The sequence below is a fragment of the Gavia stellata genome, chromosome 31, assembly GCF_030936135.1.
Source record: "Gavia stellata isolate bGavSte3 chromosome 31, bGavSte3.hap2, whole genome shotgun sequence".
NCBI classification, from domain to species: domain Eukaryota; kingdom Metazoa; phylum Chordata; class Aves; order Gaviiformes; family Gaviidae; genus Gavia; species Gavia stellata.
The window spans coordinates 3,412,986-3,430,248 of NC_082624.1; the positions used below are offsets into that span (position 1 = coordinate 3,412,986).

Below are 17,263 nucleotides of genomic sequence, written 5' to 3' on the forward strand. Positions count from 1 at the left end.
GTCGTATTTAAGTCTCCAAATCTGTTCCCCAAGCAAATGTACTAGTGAAGTAAGCACAATGTCTATTTTTATAAAGGCGGCAAATAGATCATGCAAACATTTTCAGGGAGCTTTGGGAAAATTCTTCAGACTTCAGAGGGTTTGTATTTGAAGAACTCTCTCTGAAAAAAAAATAAATAAATAAAAATTGAGCTCCTATGTCAGGAAATTCTCATCAAATGCCTATCATTTCCGTCAAGATGAGGTATATTGCCTCCTGGCAAGGATCCAGCATAAACAAATGACTGTGGCTTACCACACCGGAAATTATCTCACATATACTAGCTTTCTTTCAAATATTGTAACTATAAATAATCCAACAGAAGTAGGCAGGCCATGTGAATTCCCTGCAGTATCTGAAATAGACCCTGATCACAAACAGATACTTATTTTCTTAAGCTGCAGGGGCAGCATTTGTTCACGGTGGCCCTAATTCATGCCTACCATAACTTCAGTGCCTCCAGAGATACAGGTAGAGTATGCAATGAATCTATTACATTGTTTTCCAGAGGGTTACAGGAATGTTACTGGACTCTTGCTCCTAAGGCCCTAGCTGCTTCAGCATCCAGTTTCCTCTCCCTCCCCACAATGCTGTTGTAAGCTAAGATATTAAAAACTGACTGGTGATCTGGATATTCAGTTTAGACACCTTAAAGGCCCCCAAATAGGCCCAAAAGAAGAAATCCCATCAACAGTTTAGCAGAAAAATTCGTATAACATTTATGAGCAAAGACAAACATGAACGTACACCAGAGTAGATCAGAGTAATCCATTAAGAACTACTTTGTATTGACAGATGCCGAGATCATAAATCGACAGAAGAACTGGTTAATATCGTATTTGATTCAGTTAAAAAGAAACCATTCTGCCAGATACAGAAAATAATTCTGCAAGGGTTTGCAGAGAACAGCATAAAAGTGCAGCGCCCGACCCAAAGGAAAGTAAACTCCCTGCAGCCATGCCTTCTGTTGCAGTAAACCTGCCAAATCGCTAATGTTAAGCAGGGACGTTGCAAGCCATTGCTTGGATGGGACATCTCCACATCTCCCCAAGGTGCAGCAGGAAGCGGTGTGGATGGATAAAACAATCCAGGCTTCCTTTGAAGTCACTGCTGAACTGTTGGCCCACAACATGCTACGGAGACACTGCGCTACACAGGAGGTGTCACTCCTCAGGTGAAGTCCAGGCATCAAGCAGTCTATGGACATTAATAATCCTATAGCACTGTCAACAGACTTAGAAGATTTAAAGCAGAGTGTCTTAGCCAATTTCTAACTTGGCTGATTACATTCTGTCTACTTAAGTTTCCTCCTGTGCTTACAGCTGGACTGCCTTACTTTCTGTCTTAAAATGCTGTTTGGGATTCCTGTTTCGTGGCTGTGCTCTCCATGAGAAATGGCTGCTGTTTAGAAATGCACGTGTGCTTATACACATAGGGATTCCTACATACAATTTCTAGACGCCTTGGATCTCTTTAGGACAAACAGACATTATATAAATACCAGTCTGTATTTTTCCATAAATTGCTGCTTTAGCTTCAGACAAAAGCAGTCTGAGCAGCACCAAGTGTCTAACAGAAAGGTGGGCGGGCATCAGACAAGCCTTTCTTTTGAGAACACAGACAGTTAATTCAAAACCAAAGAGCACAACTGCCACAAGAAGAGGGAGAACTAAACACTGCAGTTCCCTTCCCCTCAAGGATCACAACAGCCACAAGAGTACTAAACATTGCCGTTCCCTTCCCTTCTCTCTCCCTGCTTCACCAGAAAGGTTTCAGATCTCAGTGTGTAGCATTTACAAGCTAAAGGAACACGCTTCTGCCACTGCACATCAAAAAAAGGCAAGATTTGCAGTATCTTGCTTTGCTAGATTGAATTAAGCAAGAACAGAGGGCCACTGTATATAAAATCTCCTACCCAATGGTTATGCACAAGGTTATAAAAGACAAATTGCTGGCATATTTTCCCTGGGAGCTTTACTGTTTGCAACTGATGCTTCCTGCTGCTTCAAGTCAGTCCTGTCCGAAAGAGTCCATCTGCAGTTATTTGAACCGCTTAGCCTCTTCTTCATTGTGTGTATTTAATCTGACCTCTTTCAGACTTAAAAGAAAAAGGAAGCTGCGCATAACAAACATGGTCATGGCATGAAAAAATAAAAATCCTTCATATAAAATCCTGACAGTGCAGCTAGAAAGGAAGAATGCAGCAACTTTTGTCCCCAGATTTACAGCAATATCTGAAGTTAAGTCTTTTCCCTTCAAGTTAAACTTCAGTTGAGATTTTGTCCTTGAAATTCACTTTGGAACGGTGATTCTGTTCCTATTATCATCCTGAAAGAAAAGGAGCACTGCAGTCTCGCAAATTTAATCTAAACAAAGAGGATGAGATGGAAAACATGATCCACAGGAAAGAGATACTGGGTTTGCTTTAATGATCATATTCTTTGAGTATAACTACAGGCAATGTATTGTATTATTTAATTGACATGAAAGCAGTCTCCCAGTTTGATTAGCGGAAAGTAAGAATTTTTTTTTTTTTCCCAACGATGCATCCAGCCTATGGAATTCATTGAGACGGAAGGTCAGAGGAGTCAACATTGGGGCTGGTTTGAAAAGGGCAACAGATAACTTTATGACCGATGACAGCAGCCAGAGTAATCTAGGTGTAGATAATGAGAAGCAATTTCCATGCTTCAGGGCAGAAGGTGATTCCTCCAAATGGATCGGGAAGGAACTCTAAAGGCATTGCAGAACTGGGTGTGCACGCTGGATGTCGGGGGATAGACTGCTCTGTTCTGAAGGATCACGCAACAGTCATCACCAGAAGCAAATACTACACAAGTGGCAAAGGAAACCTGAAATAGCCTGGGCTTTCCAGGGTAGCCAGGGCTCTGAGTAATAGCTAACGGTGAGCTGGAAGCTTCTGGGAAGGGACGGAGTTTGATGTGGGCTGGCCCACAGCAGTGTTATGATGGGAAGAGCAGGTTTAGTTATACCACTCCCTCCAGTTGTATGAAAGCACAAGATTAATCACAGCACACATTCTTGATCTGTGAAACACCAGACAGTGCCACTTAAAAACAGTAAGAAGCCTCAATGTCATGCACGGGGCAGGAAATGAGAAGAAGCACAATTATATTATTAAAATTATTAAACAAAAACAAACCCCAAAACACACTTTGAAAACCCACAAAGCTTCACATTGTCCAAGAGTCCTGGGAGAAGCCTTAATTTGCAAGAGGTCTGTCAGCAACTCATTGAGCCTGATCTAGCTTTTAGTGAAACCAGTGGGAGTTTTGGCATACGTTTCCACAAAAGCAGTGTCAGTGCCTACCAACAACGTTCATTTGGAAGGAAGGTGACAGTGCAGTCAGCTCTGATGCCACATACACATCTGGCCGCACTTTAAAGAGCCAGTACGCATCGGGACAAGTGACCTCCCGCACTAATGCAGTGCCTTTCACACAGTACCACCGATGCACGTTAGAAAGGCAGCAGTTGTTCTCTTTTGCATGCAGAGAAACTGAGGACAGAGAAACTGAATGTCATACTGTTCATCTACAGCATATTCAAAGATGAAAACCAAATATTAACTCCTAGACCCACTGTAACCACAAGACCGTAACTCGTTTTCAAGACTGTTCTACACGGGAAGCTCAGCTAAAAATGTCTGAAACTAAAATGAATGAGGCAGAAACTGGCACATACTATTTTACGTGTAATCCAAAGCAGAATGAAATTGAATCCTTTCCTCAATAACTTGTTTAAATGCATTTGAAATGTGGATTATTGGCCTGAAAAACACAGCCACTGCAAGATCCATTATCTCTAACTTGGCTCAAAATAACCACCCCTCCACCCATTACAAAGACACGATAACCGCTTCCAAATACCATGTCCCACTTCTCTGAAGTCTGCCCTCGCCACTATCTGATAGGAGAGGGCTGTGCCTTGCTTCCTCTGAACAAAGAATCACATTCAGTGGTGTTGTAATAACCAGACTTCATCTCATTACATCTTTCAACTGAAGAGTCAAAAACTATTGTACGGAAACAGAAGTATGTGCTTTTATGCTGCAACAACCATGTATTAAGAAATGGCATTCATGCCGGACAGCCCCATTTGGAGAAGCCTGGTATGCTATCTGTTGCCAAGATATAACCAAAAAAACAGTGGCTTTATTTAAAAAACAAGGAACTGCCCAAGGAATTAATTCTTAATGGGAACAAAGGCTTTTTGATGTTTGAGCAAAAATGTTCTTGTAACTTCCCAGGAATTTGTGTCTGAAAAATTGAGAATAGCATAATTAAGATTTATAGGTCAGACTACTTAAAAAAAAAAAAAAAAAGTCGGTCATGGTTCAACACTGTGAAACATGCACATTAACTGATTGTTATGAAAAAAATTACTACTCCTGCATGGGTTGATGCTGACATTCAGTCTCAATCCTACAAAGTTCCAAGTCACTGCTTAGCATTTTGAATGCAAATAATCCAGAATAACAGGATTACGCGGATGGAAATGCTTTAATTAACAGCCATCACTAGGCTTCAGAGTCAAACACCTGATGAACTAGAGGTGGACCTTGAACATCTTGTATACTTAATGTTTCAGGCTGACCTCATACACAGGAATACATTTGGAAGGACTAATCCTTAAAATTTTTAAGTTGGGTTATCTTAAAAATGGGCATTAAATCAACTGAGAAATTATACAGTCTGCCTATGCAGGAGAATATGGCATGGCCTTTCTGATTTGGATTCTGTGGCTGTCAGTTTCTGTATTAATTCCTTTCTTTTGAGAACCATGAGAAAAGCAGGAAGATCAACGCTGTCCTCAACACGCATCCAACACTTGCAGTTCCAAGCTAAGACTATTCCAATAACCAAACCCAAATAAGGGTGTCACCTGCTCACCTGCCGAGGACAAGGAAGTGTGTCTGCCAGATGCATAGTTGACCAAAACTCTGATAAGATTTTTCTGATTTCCTCTGAATAACAGAATATTATCCTGGAGATGGGATAGGCAAATAAGCTAAGGTTTTGCAGACTCTGTCTCTCTCTCTGTCTCTCTCTCTCTCTCCATCATAGATTGGATCAGATTCTAGGATCAATGGTTTAATCTCTTAAAGCCTGGATTGCTTTAGAGAAAAAAAACAACTTAACAACCTCAACCCATGGGAATATGGATGGCTTCACAAGCGTTACACAAGTGCTCCAACTAGATGATCTAATGGTCTCTTATGGCTTTAAACTCTACGGACTAAAACCACAGTCAGTTCCACAACAATGCTCTGGAGCAAGTGGCAGACCCGATGACAAATTAGCCCATCTATTTTAATTAGAGTTTCTTAGTAGATTCAGATCAGGCAAACTGAGATGATTCGGAACTGCTGAAGCAAGAGACATACTGATTATAAAGGAAAAAGAAATAATCTCCATCTTTTCATGTCTGCAGAATTCCCATTAGTCATCTTCCCCTCAAATATTTATTGCAAAGTGTTTATACCACAGTAGCTGTATGAAAATAAAGGAGATTCTGTTCTCAGAGTGCATCTATACTGCAATACAGGACAGAGATACACATCCTAAACATACACTGATTCGGATACCAGCAATAATGTCATCACAGCATAAGCTGTTTTGTCTCTCTCTAAGTGTGCTTGGGGTAGAAGCAGCCAAACTGTAGCTGCTTCTGTGATCTGAACCACAGAGAAACCCTCTGTTATACTGATGAGACTCTAAAATAAGTTTTCTTGATGACCAGTGACTTTTCCGGACTTACTTTTACGTCAGTGGCTAGGCGAGTGAGGCTACAGTGCATTGGTTACAGCATCATGATGTCCCAACTCAGACTTTGCTGTATACAAGCAGCTAGACACTTGGAAAAAAAGTATTGAAATCTCTCTTTCTGTCACTAAGTGCACATTTTAAAGTAGCGCCACATTTTGCCCAGACGGAAGAATTTTAAAGTCTCGGCCCCTCTGCCGCCACCTCTCAACTGGGCGTCGGAAAACAACGGCAAAGAAAACCTACAGTAGGAAAACCACCAGAAAACATGTCTCTCCAAATACCCTTAGACAGGCATTCATACAGACAGACACCCTGGGCAAAATTCTGCTATGGTAGAACCCACTTTGACTTCACCCGCTGACTAGAGAATCAATTCAATTCTGAGCTTCTAGGATTTGCAATAACCCACTCCGACCTCAAAAGTTACATGAATACCCCCCATCTCCCAAAGTCCAATTTTCCCTTCTACCCATCTCAACGTGGAGTTTAAGTTCTGCTGTTTTTACACATGCAGTGACTTTCTAAACCATTTTCCTGAAAACACGTACCAGAATAATGCATAGCAGAGTCACAGTACATAATAGTAAGTATGCATTTTATTTTACATGTGGGTAACGTATACACTAATCGTTAGCTGTGTAATTTTCTTCACTAGGCTCTCTACTTCCTTTTATTATTTTCACTCTAAAGGGCCCTTAGGGATTTTAAGCTCAGATAAAGAATTAATCTACATTAGCTGTCTCGGCTTATGTTGGAGTAAGGGGGAGTGCTGTGAGCCAATGGAGGAATAAATCAGTATTCGCAGTGTAGGAGCCAGCCTCCTCCTGAATATACTACACCCAGCTTAATCCAGTGCTTGATATAAAAAAAAAAACAAAAAAACCCAAAAACCTAGACCTGCAATTCCAGTCTCCTTGGAACACTATGAAATGTCCCCTTTTGCAGATACACAGATGGAGAAAAAAAATAGCCTAGCCTCTCTTCTTGAAGATTCACACTTCTGTGAAGTTTTATTAGGTTGCCTTGATACATCTTTGTACAACAACCATTTAAGGTTGTCTGCAAGATTATCTAGGCTGTGGTTTAGAGGAATGCCCCTGGCTTTTGTTCCCACTGCATTACCAGCCTCCATCTACTTCCTGCAGTCAGTGAGAATGGTACCCGCCTAACAGTGTTCAAACATAAACAGGGAAGATAAAATAATGATGTGTTAGCCACAGTGTAAAACAGTTTTTAAGGCTACAGTCTGTTTCAGGTCTGGCTGATTGAAACTAAACAACATGCAATAGCATGTCAGTGCTCAAGCAGAACAAACAGATGCAGGAGTACCCAACTTGGAACTCGCATGCCAAAAGCAGCTTCCAAGTGCAAAAAGATGACAACACACTGCTTGTTGGGTCTGGAAGGTGCTCCTTGACTTAATGGTTCTCAACCCAGCTGCTGGAAGATCTTGCAGTTTTCATTGACCCAACCCTCCTTCAGTTGACTCAAAAGAAAAGAAGCCAGTGACACCAAATTGCCATTCCTGTTTTAGCAGTACTCAATTCGGAGCAGTAGAAAGTTGGCTCAGGGAGGAGGAAAGGTGCAGCAACAGCTGCCAGTGGTGTTGTTACTACTGCGCTACAGAGAAACCTCAGATCCTGGTGCTATCAAAGCTGCATCTTTTACCAGCTCTAATTTCACAAAACACATCTACCTAGCGTGTTTAAGTACTTCATTCGTTTACCAACATATACGTTCAACTGCTTTCACCGTGACACAGTGACCTTCTCAACATGCAGGATACAAGACAAGACTGTTACTTTTCATCCACTGGCGAGGCTACGAGAACTAGATACCGTAATGACAGGTGGCTTATAGATCTTACTAGGTTAAAGAGTGCTTGATAATATTGTAAGGTGCATATCTTCCAAGCCCTGCAGCTTTATTCTGCCTCTTTGAAATTTGAGCAGTTAACATCTAGCCTGAACGATTAGTATTGTCCCAAAAACACATTAAACCATAGTCTTATCCTTGAGAGCAATTGTTCTAACCCCATAACACTGCTTCAACTACCATATGACCACAGAAATCAACCGTTTTGACATTGGCTTTAGCTGAAATCAGAATCTGGTTTATATTCAGGTTAGCCTATTGATATTATGAGAATTCAATAAACTTAAAATATTGTGCATCTTCCCTGTATTGTGCATTTTGGAGAAAGACTTGGAAGAGAATGGGCATATAGCCACTCTCTGGGTTGCCCTCTACAAAAGATGAGGTTCATACCTATAGCCTTCTGAGTATCGCGGTACTTACACTCCAGTTTTAACAACTGCATATTGTTACTACTAGAAGTTTGAAATCCAGTTTTCACAAAAGTAACCTCCGATTTTGAATGTTTCCATTTTTATGGCCTGTGAAGAAACAGATTCTGATTTACAATATGCATACAATTGCAACTGAATTTTACCAAGACTGTCTGCAATCACCTTTTTTTCCTCCAAGCCTGCAAACGTGCAACTTATGTTTGGATACATTAAGTACAAGAGTAACTTTTGCAATGAAATTTTCAAGCAGGTTTGTAAAAGCAAAAAACCAAAACCATTACTTGATAAATTGGACTACTCAGCTAATTCCCAACTTGAAAGCGTATGGCACTTTCAAAAGAATTAAATTAATTTGCCACTGGCTTGAAATTACTGTCCTAGTTCTTACTGGGAAAAACATCAAAGGAAGTAGAAAGAAAACTTGGAAATACTACTGTACAGAACTGCGAGCGTTACTATCTAATGAGTTTTGCTGCATGCATTACTTCCAGAGGGAGTGAGGGTGGAGAGATGAGAGGAGGCAAAACACTTGAGCATGGAGTCCAACTGTGCCTACAGGCTAGTCTTCACCGTAAAGTTCACTTGAGTTAAAACTTCAGCATTGTCTCTTGCTAGCATCACACTTACACGTATCAACCCTAAACTCAAGCTGATACAGAATATAAAGCTAAGGGATCCCATTTCATCAGCTGCAAATGTAACCCACCAGAATTACAGCCATAAATTTTTGCACAACGTTCTCAGGCCTCCAACACCTTCCCCTCTCCATCCATGTGCTCAGAAAGAGACAGACAAGCTCTCCCACAATTTGCAGAAGTCATAGCATGGCTTGGCCCACTGCATTTTAAGAAACTTGGGACATGCTGCCAAAAAACTCTACCTTCACTGGATAGCACCTCTATGGACACCAGCACTTGAGCTAATTCAGGCTGGCAGGGCTAACACAAGTAGAATTTCTACAATGCATAACGCATAACCATAGGGATTTCAATCGGCCTCTGTACCTTCGGTCCTTCTCACTCCACACAGGCTTCGTAACAGATTACTCTCCCGTAATGGATGCCTGTGGTTTCATTGATTCATGTTTGCAAAATGACATAGCCCCAATCAGAGAAGTGGCACTGCATAGCGAGATATGCAGTTTCGCATTTCCAGAGACCTTTAATTCCAAAGCATTTTTATCTGGCCACCTATCTCAGGTAACAAGCAAATGGCAAACAGGGGAATAGTGGTGAAAGGAGGAACAGGAAATCTTGGCTGGGAATTAAGGGTCTTACTCTGGAAGGAAAACAGCCCAACAAGAATATTGATCCCTTTGTTGTCAAGAACAAAGAACAAACTGCTCCCAAATCTGCAGTAAGCAGGTCAGTTTTAATTAAACTGCATAAGATACAAGGAGAGAAAGAATTTGGAACCGGGTACCATGCACTGCAGCTTTCCCTTCATTTTCTAGAGCTCCTTTATTCCTTTACGTTAAGCTCCATCCCTCTGCAGCTTGAAGTCCCCACTACATCATCACAGCAATGAGAATGGAAATGCTGCAAGAATCAGGTCTCTAATATTTAAGCTACTTACTCTTTCATTTAAAAAAAAAGAAAAAAGTGCTCTTTCAGAACTAATTGGCCACTATTTGCTCATGATATTCTGAAACAGCATTAGAACTTTAGAGCTGAAGTTATAAACTGTTTTATTATTACGGAGGATCAAAGTACCAAGCTTCCCAAGAGCAAAAAACTATTATTATCTCCATTGTATCTCAATGAACTTTTTGACCAGATTCAGCACTTTCCAGAATGAGGTCCACTTTTATTGCAGCAACACCTCCAAAAATCTGAGAGTATAAGAAGTGGCCAAAGAATAATCTCCCCAGATCACTACTTTTTTTAGATACATTCTGACAATGTGCCAGACACCTATCTGAAAGCTTCAAGAGGCTGCCAGAGCAATTAATCCTTTAAACAATGCTCCCCCCTCTATTCTTGGGCAATCTTCCTAGGAGGTACAGTCTGTACTGTACCAAAAAGACATTTTTATCATTTAAGCAACTGGTCCAACTAGCACTCTGTAACATCTTCAGTTTTTGAAGGCAACCATGAACTGGCCACCTAGAAAGTTGTTTCGTAATTCATACTTACGTTCCAGTTTTATTAGCACACGTTTCCCGGCAAATGCACCAGAACTCATTACAGTATTTTAGGCATTCAGTAATAAGCTAAATGCATTGGACCTGAAAAAAGTCTCATTCTGGTAGCAAGGAAATAAATGTGTTTATGACTTTGGACTAAGGAAGTTTTAAGCTTGGCCATGGTTGTATCTTTAACGTGCTAGCAAAAATAAGATTTTTTCCCCTAAAAGCACTAATTGAAAGAAATGTCCTACCAGTCAAGTTAAGTGCAAGTTAAATAGCAGGAAGAAAAAAAAAAAGTTGACTTTCAATTAAAGGAGCTTTGGCAAGCTTGCATGTAGAAGGGGTGTACATTTTTCAACTTTTGAATGATAGGGAAAGATTATTATACATTTACTGCTTCTTGATCAATATCCTACTGGTTTAAGTTTTTTCGTTTATGAACTTCTATTATTTTGCTTTTAATTTCCATAGTTCCTATCTGCAGTTGCGTTAGCAAATACAGTCCTATGCCAAAAGGAGAACCACAAGAATATGCAAGAGACTGGTGCGAAATTCAGAACTGGTCGGCACACCCAGCTCTAGCGGAAGCTGGTACTTACAGCCTCTTGACACCGCTGAACAATTAGGCCCACCCACATCTCATCAGCAGGAGACAGCTCAGCCAAAACTCTAGAAGGCAACTAGCAGTTCTGGATGCCTCAAGAGAGGATATGGAGCCTCCATAAAGGGGTGTGATTGTTAGTGAGATGAACTGTATGGTAGTACCTAAACATCAGGACTGTTGGTGATGTTTCAAGGTAGATACCCAAGAGCTAAAGCCCCCAAAGTCACAAGACACTTCTAGAAATATTGTTTTTCAAAGTAAGAATAAGAAAAGGAATGGTTACAAGTCTTGTTCATGTCAGCAATGCCTTTGAAGTTCACAGGATTAGTTTCACAGGGAACTACTTAAGGAGTAGAGTAGTAATCACCAAAAGTAAGAGAAGACAGACTCGGGCTAATACGGGTTAACAAAAAATAGAAAGGACTATGGAAGCCAGAAGTAGCACAGCCAACTTTCACATCAAATAAACTGTTGACACAGCAGTAAAAATTGGGGAACTAAATACTGTGTCGTATACTACTCTGAAGTTTCAAAACTTTTTGCTGTCAACAATGCCAAGGTTTTACTGTTCCCTATTGAAAGTTTTGTTGGTATTGCCACCAACATGACAATTTTTAGACACAAATCATAATAAAACAAATGGAGGGGAAAAAATGAGTAGTTATAGAGTGCTTCTATCAATAAAAAGGAAGACAGTCACTTCTGCAGTGGGGATGGGCTCTTCCATCCTTCTAGACCCCTTGTCAGGAACCTGCTGCACAACGGCAGACTTAAGTTTCAAGGTGGAAGCGTTCTGCAGGAACGGTAGGCATAACGCAAGCAGCAAGTTGAAACAAATATGAATTTTGCTCTAATTTGACATGATGTACTACTACCAGTACCATGAAACTCCTTTGATCACAGACTGTATTTCAAGACAACTTTGCAGAAGATGTACGAGGTTTGAACAGGAAGCCAAGACCTGATGGCCCAGCGTATCAGAAGTTATCACAAATCAAACCATTAGTAAGAAAATCTTATTCTGCAGCACTCTCCCTTCCTCTCTGATCCTCTGCATTTCTGCTCACATAAATCACAAACGTAGCCGGCAGGCACTGGTTTACATTTGAAAAATTACTGCCATTCCTAAGACATGACGCAGCTGATTGTAACTCAACCACCGCATGGTATTTCAACAAAGTAAATACTTCTTTGCGACAAGAATAGTCCCATGCTCCGGTCCCTCCAGCAGGGAAAAATGTAATGGGTTTAAAAGGCCACCAATAACTATTAGGGGTAATTACTTGTCAGTTCACCAAAAAAAAAAAAAAAAAAAAAAAAAAAAAAAAAAAAAAAATCTATTCAAAAAGAAAAAAACCAGCAAAGTAAACGGTGATAGATTGAAACTCAAAGACTGCTATTTGCCACTGTAACAGTTTCTATTGGTAACATGGCAAAGGTATTTTAGCCATAGCAAGTGGCCACACTTCTTTTGGAACCAGATCAAATCAAGCCATCCCCTTTCAAATAGCCACCCATGTATCTGCATACTTGAAGTGCAAAATGGGAATCCCTGGAATGGGATGTGAAGAGGCAGGGAAAGCTTGGGAATTAAAGCTGCCCAAAAGTTTCTCAACCCTTCCCTCCCAGCCCCCTGCCTTTAAAAATGCACTAGATGGAAACACTTTCCACAGAGGGACTGAACCACTTTGTTTAAATAGCTTCCCTTCAACCCATGTTTTAAGACATTTTCTAAACAAGACATGACTCTGGTTTAACTCGGAGCCTATAAAGATTACTAATATACAAACAATGCATTGATATACCTCACTGACCAGTGAAGTTTTTTGTGGGCTTATAATAATATTTTAATTTATACACTTAACAATTCAGAGAAATCATAGGCAACAAATACCGTTTAAGCTTTCACTTGCTCCTTCTAAGCAGAACATCACAATTTGTGGCTTTCAGTTTTGCTGCAAGCTCCAAGTGTGTTGTTGGGTTGAAGCATTTTGCGGTATGTAGAGTGAATGGTCCATTATCACCTGCAACTGCAGAGGACCAGCCACGATAATCTGCCTGGTCCTTCCCCAGTCCTACCATACAAGCTCTACAAAACAGCTACTACCCCAAAAATAAGGGTAAACTGACCTTGCAGGAGATAGTCATACCAGTGCATCCAGGTGCAAGCCACCCTCTTCACCAAAATGCAAACTATTCCGGATCTCATGTCTCCAAGCTCTTTCAATAAAACTTCAGTTAATAATTTCTTATTCTGGAAGACCAGATTTCTGGATTGGCTGAACAATAGGTGCATACACAGATCCAACTACGTAATTATAAACAAACACTGCAGATCCTGTTAGTCAAAGGTGATATATAAAGCATGCGCGTACCTGATGCATCATTACAGTCACATGGAAACTGTTCTGGCTGAAAACTCAGCGCTTTTCATTTCTGAATTGGTTTTGAGCTGGGCCAGTTCCCTGACCTGGCTTACCACACTGCTACTGCCTGGAGGAAGGACCCAGAAAAAGGGGTCCGATTGCTTGTTGTGGTAGCAGCCTGGATTTACACCAGCATAGAATAGCTTATGATTCCACAGACTCCAGATTCTCTCATAGTTGGTACTGAAACCATTCATACAGTCTTCTCTAATCCACAAAGGACACAAGAACAGATGATGATTAAAGAATTGCTTTTACAACTGAAGTGTAATACTTAAGTTGAAGTTAATGCAAGCCCGTGTTACTGTCAGTGAAAAAGAAAATAATTACGTTGTTGATTCCTTATGCTCCAAGTTAATAATTTTAAAACAAGCAGATAATAAAAGTTAAAAATTGTGGGGAGTCATTCAGGTATTCTTTCCTTCAGAGCACACTCTTTTGACTGAAAAGAGTCTGCATGAAAGGCATCCTGCAAATGACACCTTCTTTTTGAGAGAAGCACTTAACCAAGAATAGGTTACTTCATTTAGTCTGGCCCTAAAACTGACCAGCTTTCAAGGAAGATGCACCAGATAGTATCTTTCCTTCCAAAATTAGAGATGAAGCATGTTGGAAGGAAGCTTTGTGAGATCCAGAAAATCCTGTTGCTAAAAGAGGCAAGATGTTGTCCATCAGATGATCAGTGGCGGTTTTGTCCCTCTACAAGGCTGAAGCTTCCCAAATCCTATCTGTTACTGGGCTGAAAATTCATTGCAAGTGAGAAACTGCAAGCCATTTGTCTCTCATGTATGCTTCCCTAAAAATGCTACAATTTCCAATCTTGCAGTCTCTGCTGTCTGCCATTTCAAACTCAGCCCATATGCCATCTGTATTGTCCATGCTAAAAGGTAGCAGTCTGCAGGTTTAACCAACTGAGGACAAAACTAGAAGGCAGCAAATCACAATCAACAAATCTGTAGAATATAATCCAGGAGATAAACCATTCTGAACTGAAATGCAAAAATCAGACAAGTGACACTGAATCACACAGTTTACTTCTTGGAATTTCTTACTGCATTGGTATGATTTACAGGGTCGTGTTTAAAATAAAGGCAAATAGTTCTATATTAGTTTCCAAAGCACAGATAACTAACAGCCACAACGTGTGTGTTCTTTCTTTTACAATTCACAACTATTGTTTTACCCATACTACCAGTGAATGGAAGTTGTTACCATCTAATGGCCTATATCATACAAATCCGTGGCACTACCCTCCTTACAACCACCTTCATATTTGGTACTACCAGGCACCTTGGCTAGCAGGCAGATTAACGGCCCAAGAAGCTCACACTTCCCTCTCAATCCTCATCAACTTCTTCAAATTAAGCACAAAACCAATGAGGTACCTGGGTGCAAAGCTTGAACACAGCACAGGATGCAACTGTAGATAGGAAACTGGCAAGTCTGCAAACATCAAATCGACAAAATCACAGTTCCATTAATGCCATGTATCAAACACTGTCTGATAAAGCTAGACACTGCATAAGTAATTCTGTTTACTGCCTGTGGATTGACCCTATCAGTTCTGGCTGCAAATTAAATGCAAGAGCATTACGGACTCTGTGTCAGTTTGGTCCACATGTCTGCATACAGGGGAAATAAGTATCTTCTTCACACAGCTGTCTGAACAGACAGAAGTAAGGGGATGCTTCCCACCAGCACACTTTTTGATCAGTAACATAAGGGAAGAGGCAGTTTTTCCCTCCACCCTGCTTACTCACAAGCCAGTGCCCTTTCTGGGAGAGGAGCTGTCATAATCAGCAGTTGGCTCAAGCCAGCACAAAAAACTCACCCCGGAAGCTAATGGAAAGGAAGCTAGAGGAGTGCCTCTGATTCATCCTACTGCCCAAGGCCATTCTCAAGGCAGAAGAGCCTTGCTCAAAGGTGTGCTTAAAAAAACCCCACCATAATCTAGCACAGCCAATCATACTAGTATTATATAGCTTGATTATAATACCAAAATTCTTAAATTCCTGACGCTCAGAGTAATCTCACCAAGCCATACATATAGGCTCCCATATATAAACAGCCTGGGCTGTTACCTACACAGAAAGAAACAAAGTTCAGGGCATACAATACTCCACACCCTCCTGGCTGCCTGAGCAGAAACTAGATAAGGTTGTGCTGCGTATAATATCTCTGACGCTTAAGCTACAGTCCTGCAAGAAGTGGGCTGCCTCTCTGCAAAGCCACTTTGAAGTCAAGTGGGTAACTTCTTTCAAATTCACTCTATGAAAAATTGTGCAGGATGAGGTTCTTCACCTTTAAACTCATGGACTGAACTTGAATGAACAACCTCTTGGGAACTGGGGCAATTAACACTTTGCAAGCATGAAATTAAAAATTTTTCTCACATCAGGAAGTCCACTGTGGAACACAAGGGGCACAGAAGATCACTCTTCATTAAAATAAACTATCAGAAGTTGTGTCATTAGTGGCTTCCTGCCTTTTGTTCCCTGCCCAATTCCCACAAGCAACCTCAAAATTGTGTGGTTTTCAGTATGTCACACTATCAAAAAAACGAGAGCTTATCAGCAACGCCATTAGTTATGTTCCTCCCAGAGAAAAGCGAGCCAGCATTCAACAAGCTCGCTTTAAACATGAAGAGGACAGGGCAGAAGGTACGAGGTGTCAGACAAGCTTTCACCATTCCTCGCCCTATGTCAAGATGTCCATCCCCTGCAAAGGTGTCACCCCCAGTCCTGAATTCGCTCATCACAGACATCTTATCCTGTCATCGCTTTTTCTATCCACATCTTCATTTTTGCTGCTGTTAGAGCACTCTTCACTGTAAAACATGCTGGAGATGCAAAATTACAAAGTTCAGTCCCGAACTTGCAGGATTCCAGAAACCCAGAGCTCCCAGGGCGTGAAGCGGACACGCACCACTGCTTCCATCCCTAAGGGTTCAAAGAGTGAACACCCACTGAAACCCGAACGTGGAAAAGAGCACAAACTGAAAAAAAGGACAGAATTTGCGAAAGGGTGTGGAGAAGAAACGACTCAAGGGTGTGCGAAAGAAAAGGAACGACTCTAGACGGGGGAAGCAAATGAACGTGCGGTGCGGGGAAACCGGGGACTGGGCAGCGGCGGCGCGGGGAAGCCGAGCGCCGCGACCGGGGGGAGAGGAGGCTCCCGGGAGGGGACGCGGGGCGGCGCACAGGCAGGAGCGGAGCGGAGCGGAGGGGAGGGGAGGCACGGCGAGCGGGGAAGGGGCGCCCGGGGCGGGGGTGTCCGAGCGGCCCGGGCTGGCACTCACCGACCCCGTACTTCTCCCGCTTGGTGGGGATCCAGCGGGCCATGCCGGCGGGCGGGCGCTTCCCCGCGGCGCGGCTCGGCTCAGCGCGGCCGCTCGCCCGCCGCCGCCCCGCCGCGCTGCCTGGGGCCGGGCGCCCCGGGCCGCTCCGCCATGCTACGAAACTTCCCGGCAGCCGCCCAACTTTCCTGCCTCCCCCGCCGCGCCGCGCAGCGCCGAGCGGGGAGAGGGAGGGAGGGGGGGAAGGAGGCGGCTCTCCCCGCCCCGGCGGGGATCACCTGCTCCCGGCCCGCCCCGCCCCGGGGAACGGCGCCCTGCGCTCGCCGGTGCTGCTGCAAGGTGCTGATGGGGCACGGGGGAGAAATAAAGACGAACACTGCAGAAAGCACTAATGGGGAGGGCGGGCGGCTGGGGCTTATGGTTCCCATTACTGCTCCTTAGTGTACTGATGTATAAGCGTGCAGACATTTTCCCACTGTTAGCATAAATACCGATTTTGAAAAAGTAATTCATTAATAATTAAGAAAACAAAAGGGTTATTTTAAAAGTACTCCAGGCATCTGGAAAAACAGTCACAGGACTGCACTTTGCAAAAGACGCAATGTTCTTGTTTGTGAGATTGACTTGGCACGCGATGACGTAAACCTCCACTTGACTTCAGTCTCGTGGATG

General features: G+C 42.3%; 1 protein-coding gene across 1 annotated transcript in view; it reads right to left on the reverse strand.

Moving 5' to 3' along the window:
- The window catches only part of DOCK5 (dedicator of cytokinesis 5), a 79,822-nt gene extending 63,185 nt beyond the window's left edge, over positions 1-16,637 (reverse strand). Inside the window, exon 1 of the mRNA XM_059831392.1 lies at positions 16,595-16,637. Within this exon, the coding sequence (XP_059687375.1) occupies positions 16,595-16,637 (43 nt within the window). The remainder of the gene's footprint in view (positions 1-16,594) is intronic.
- Positions 16,638-17,263: the final 626 nt, after the last annotated feature.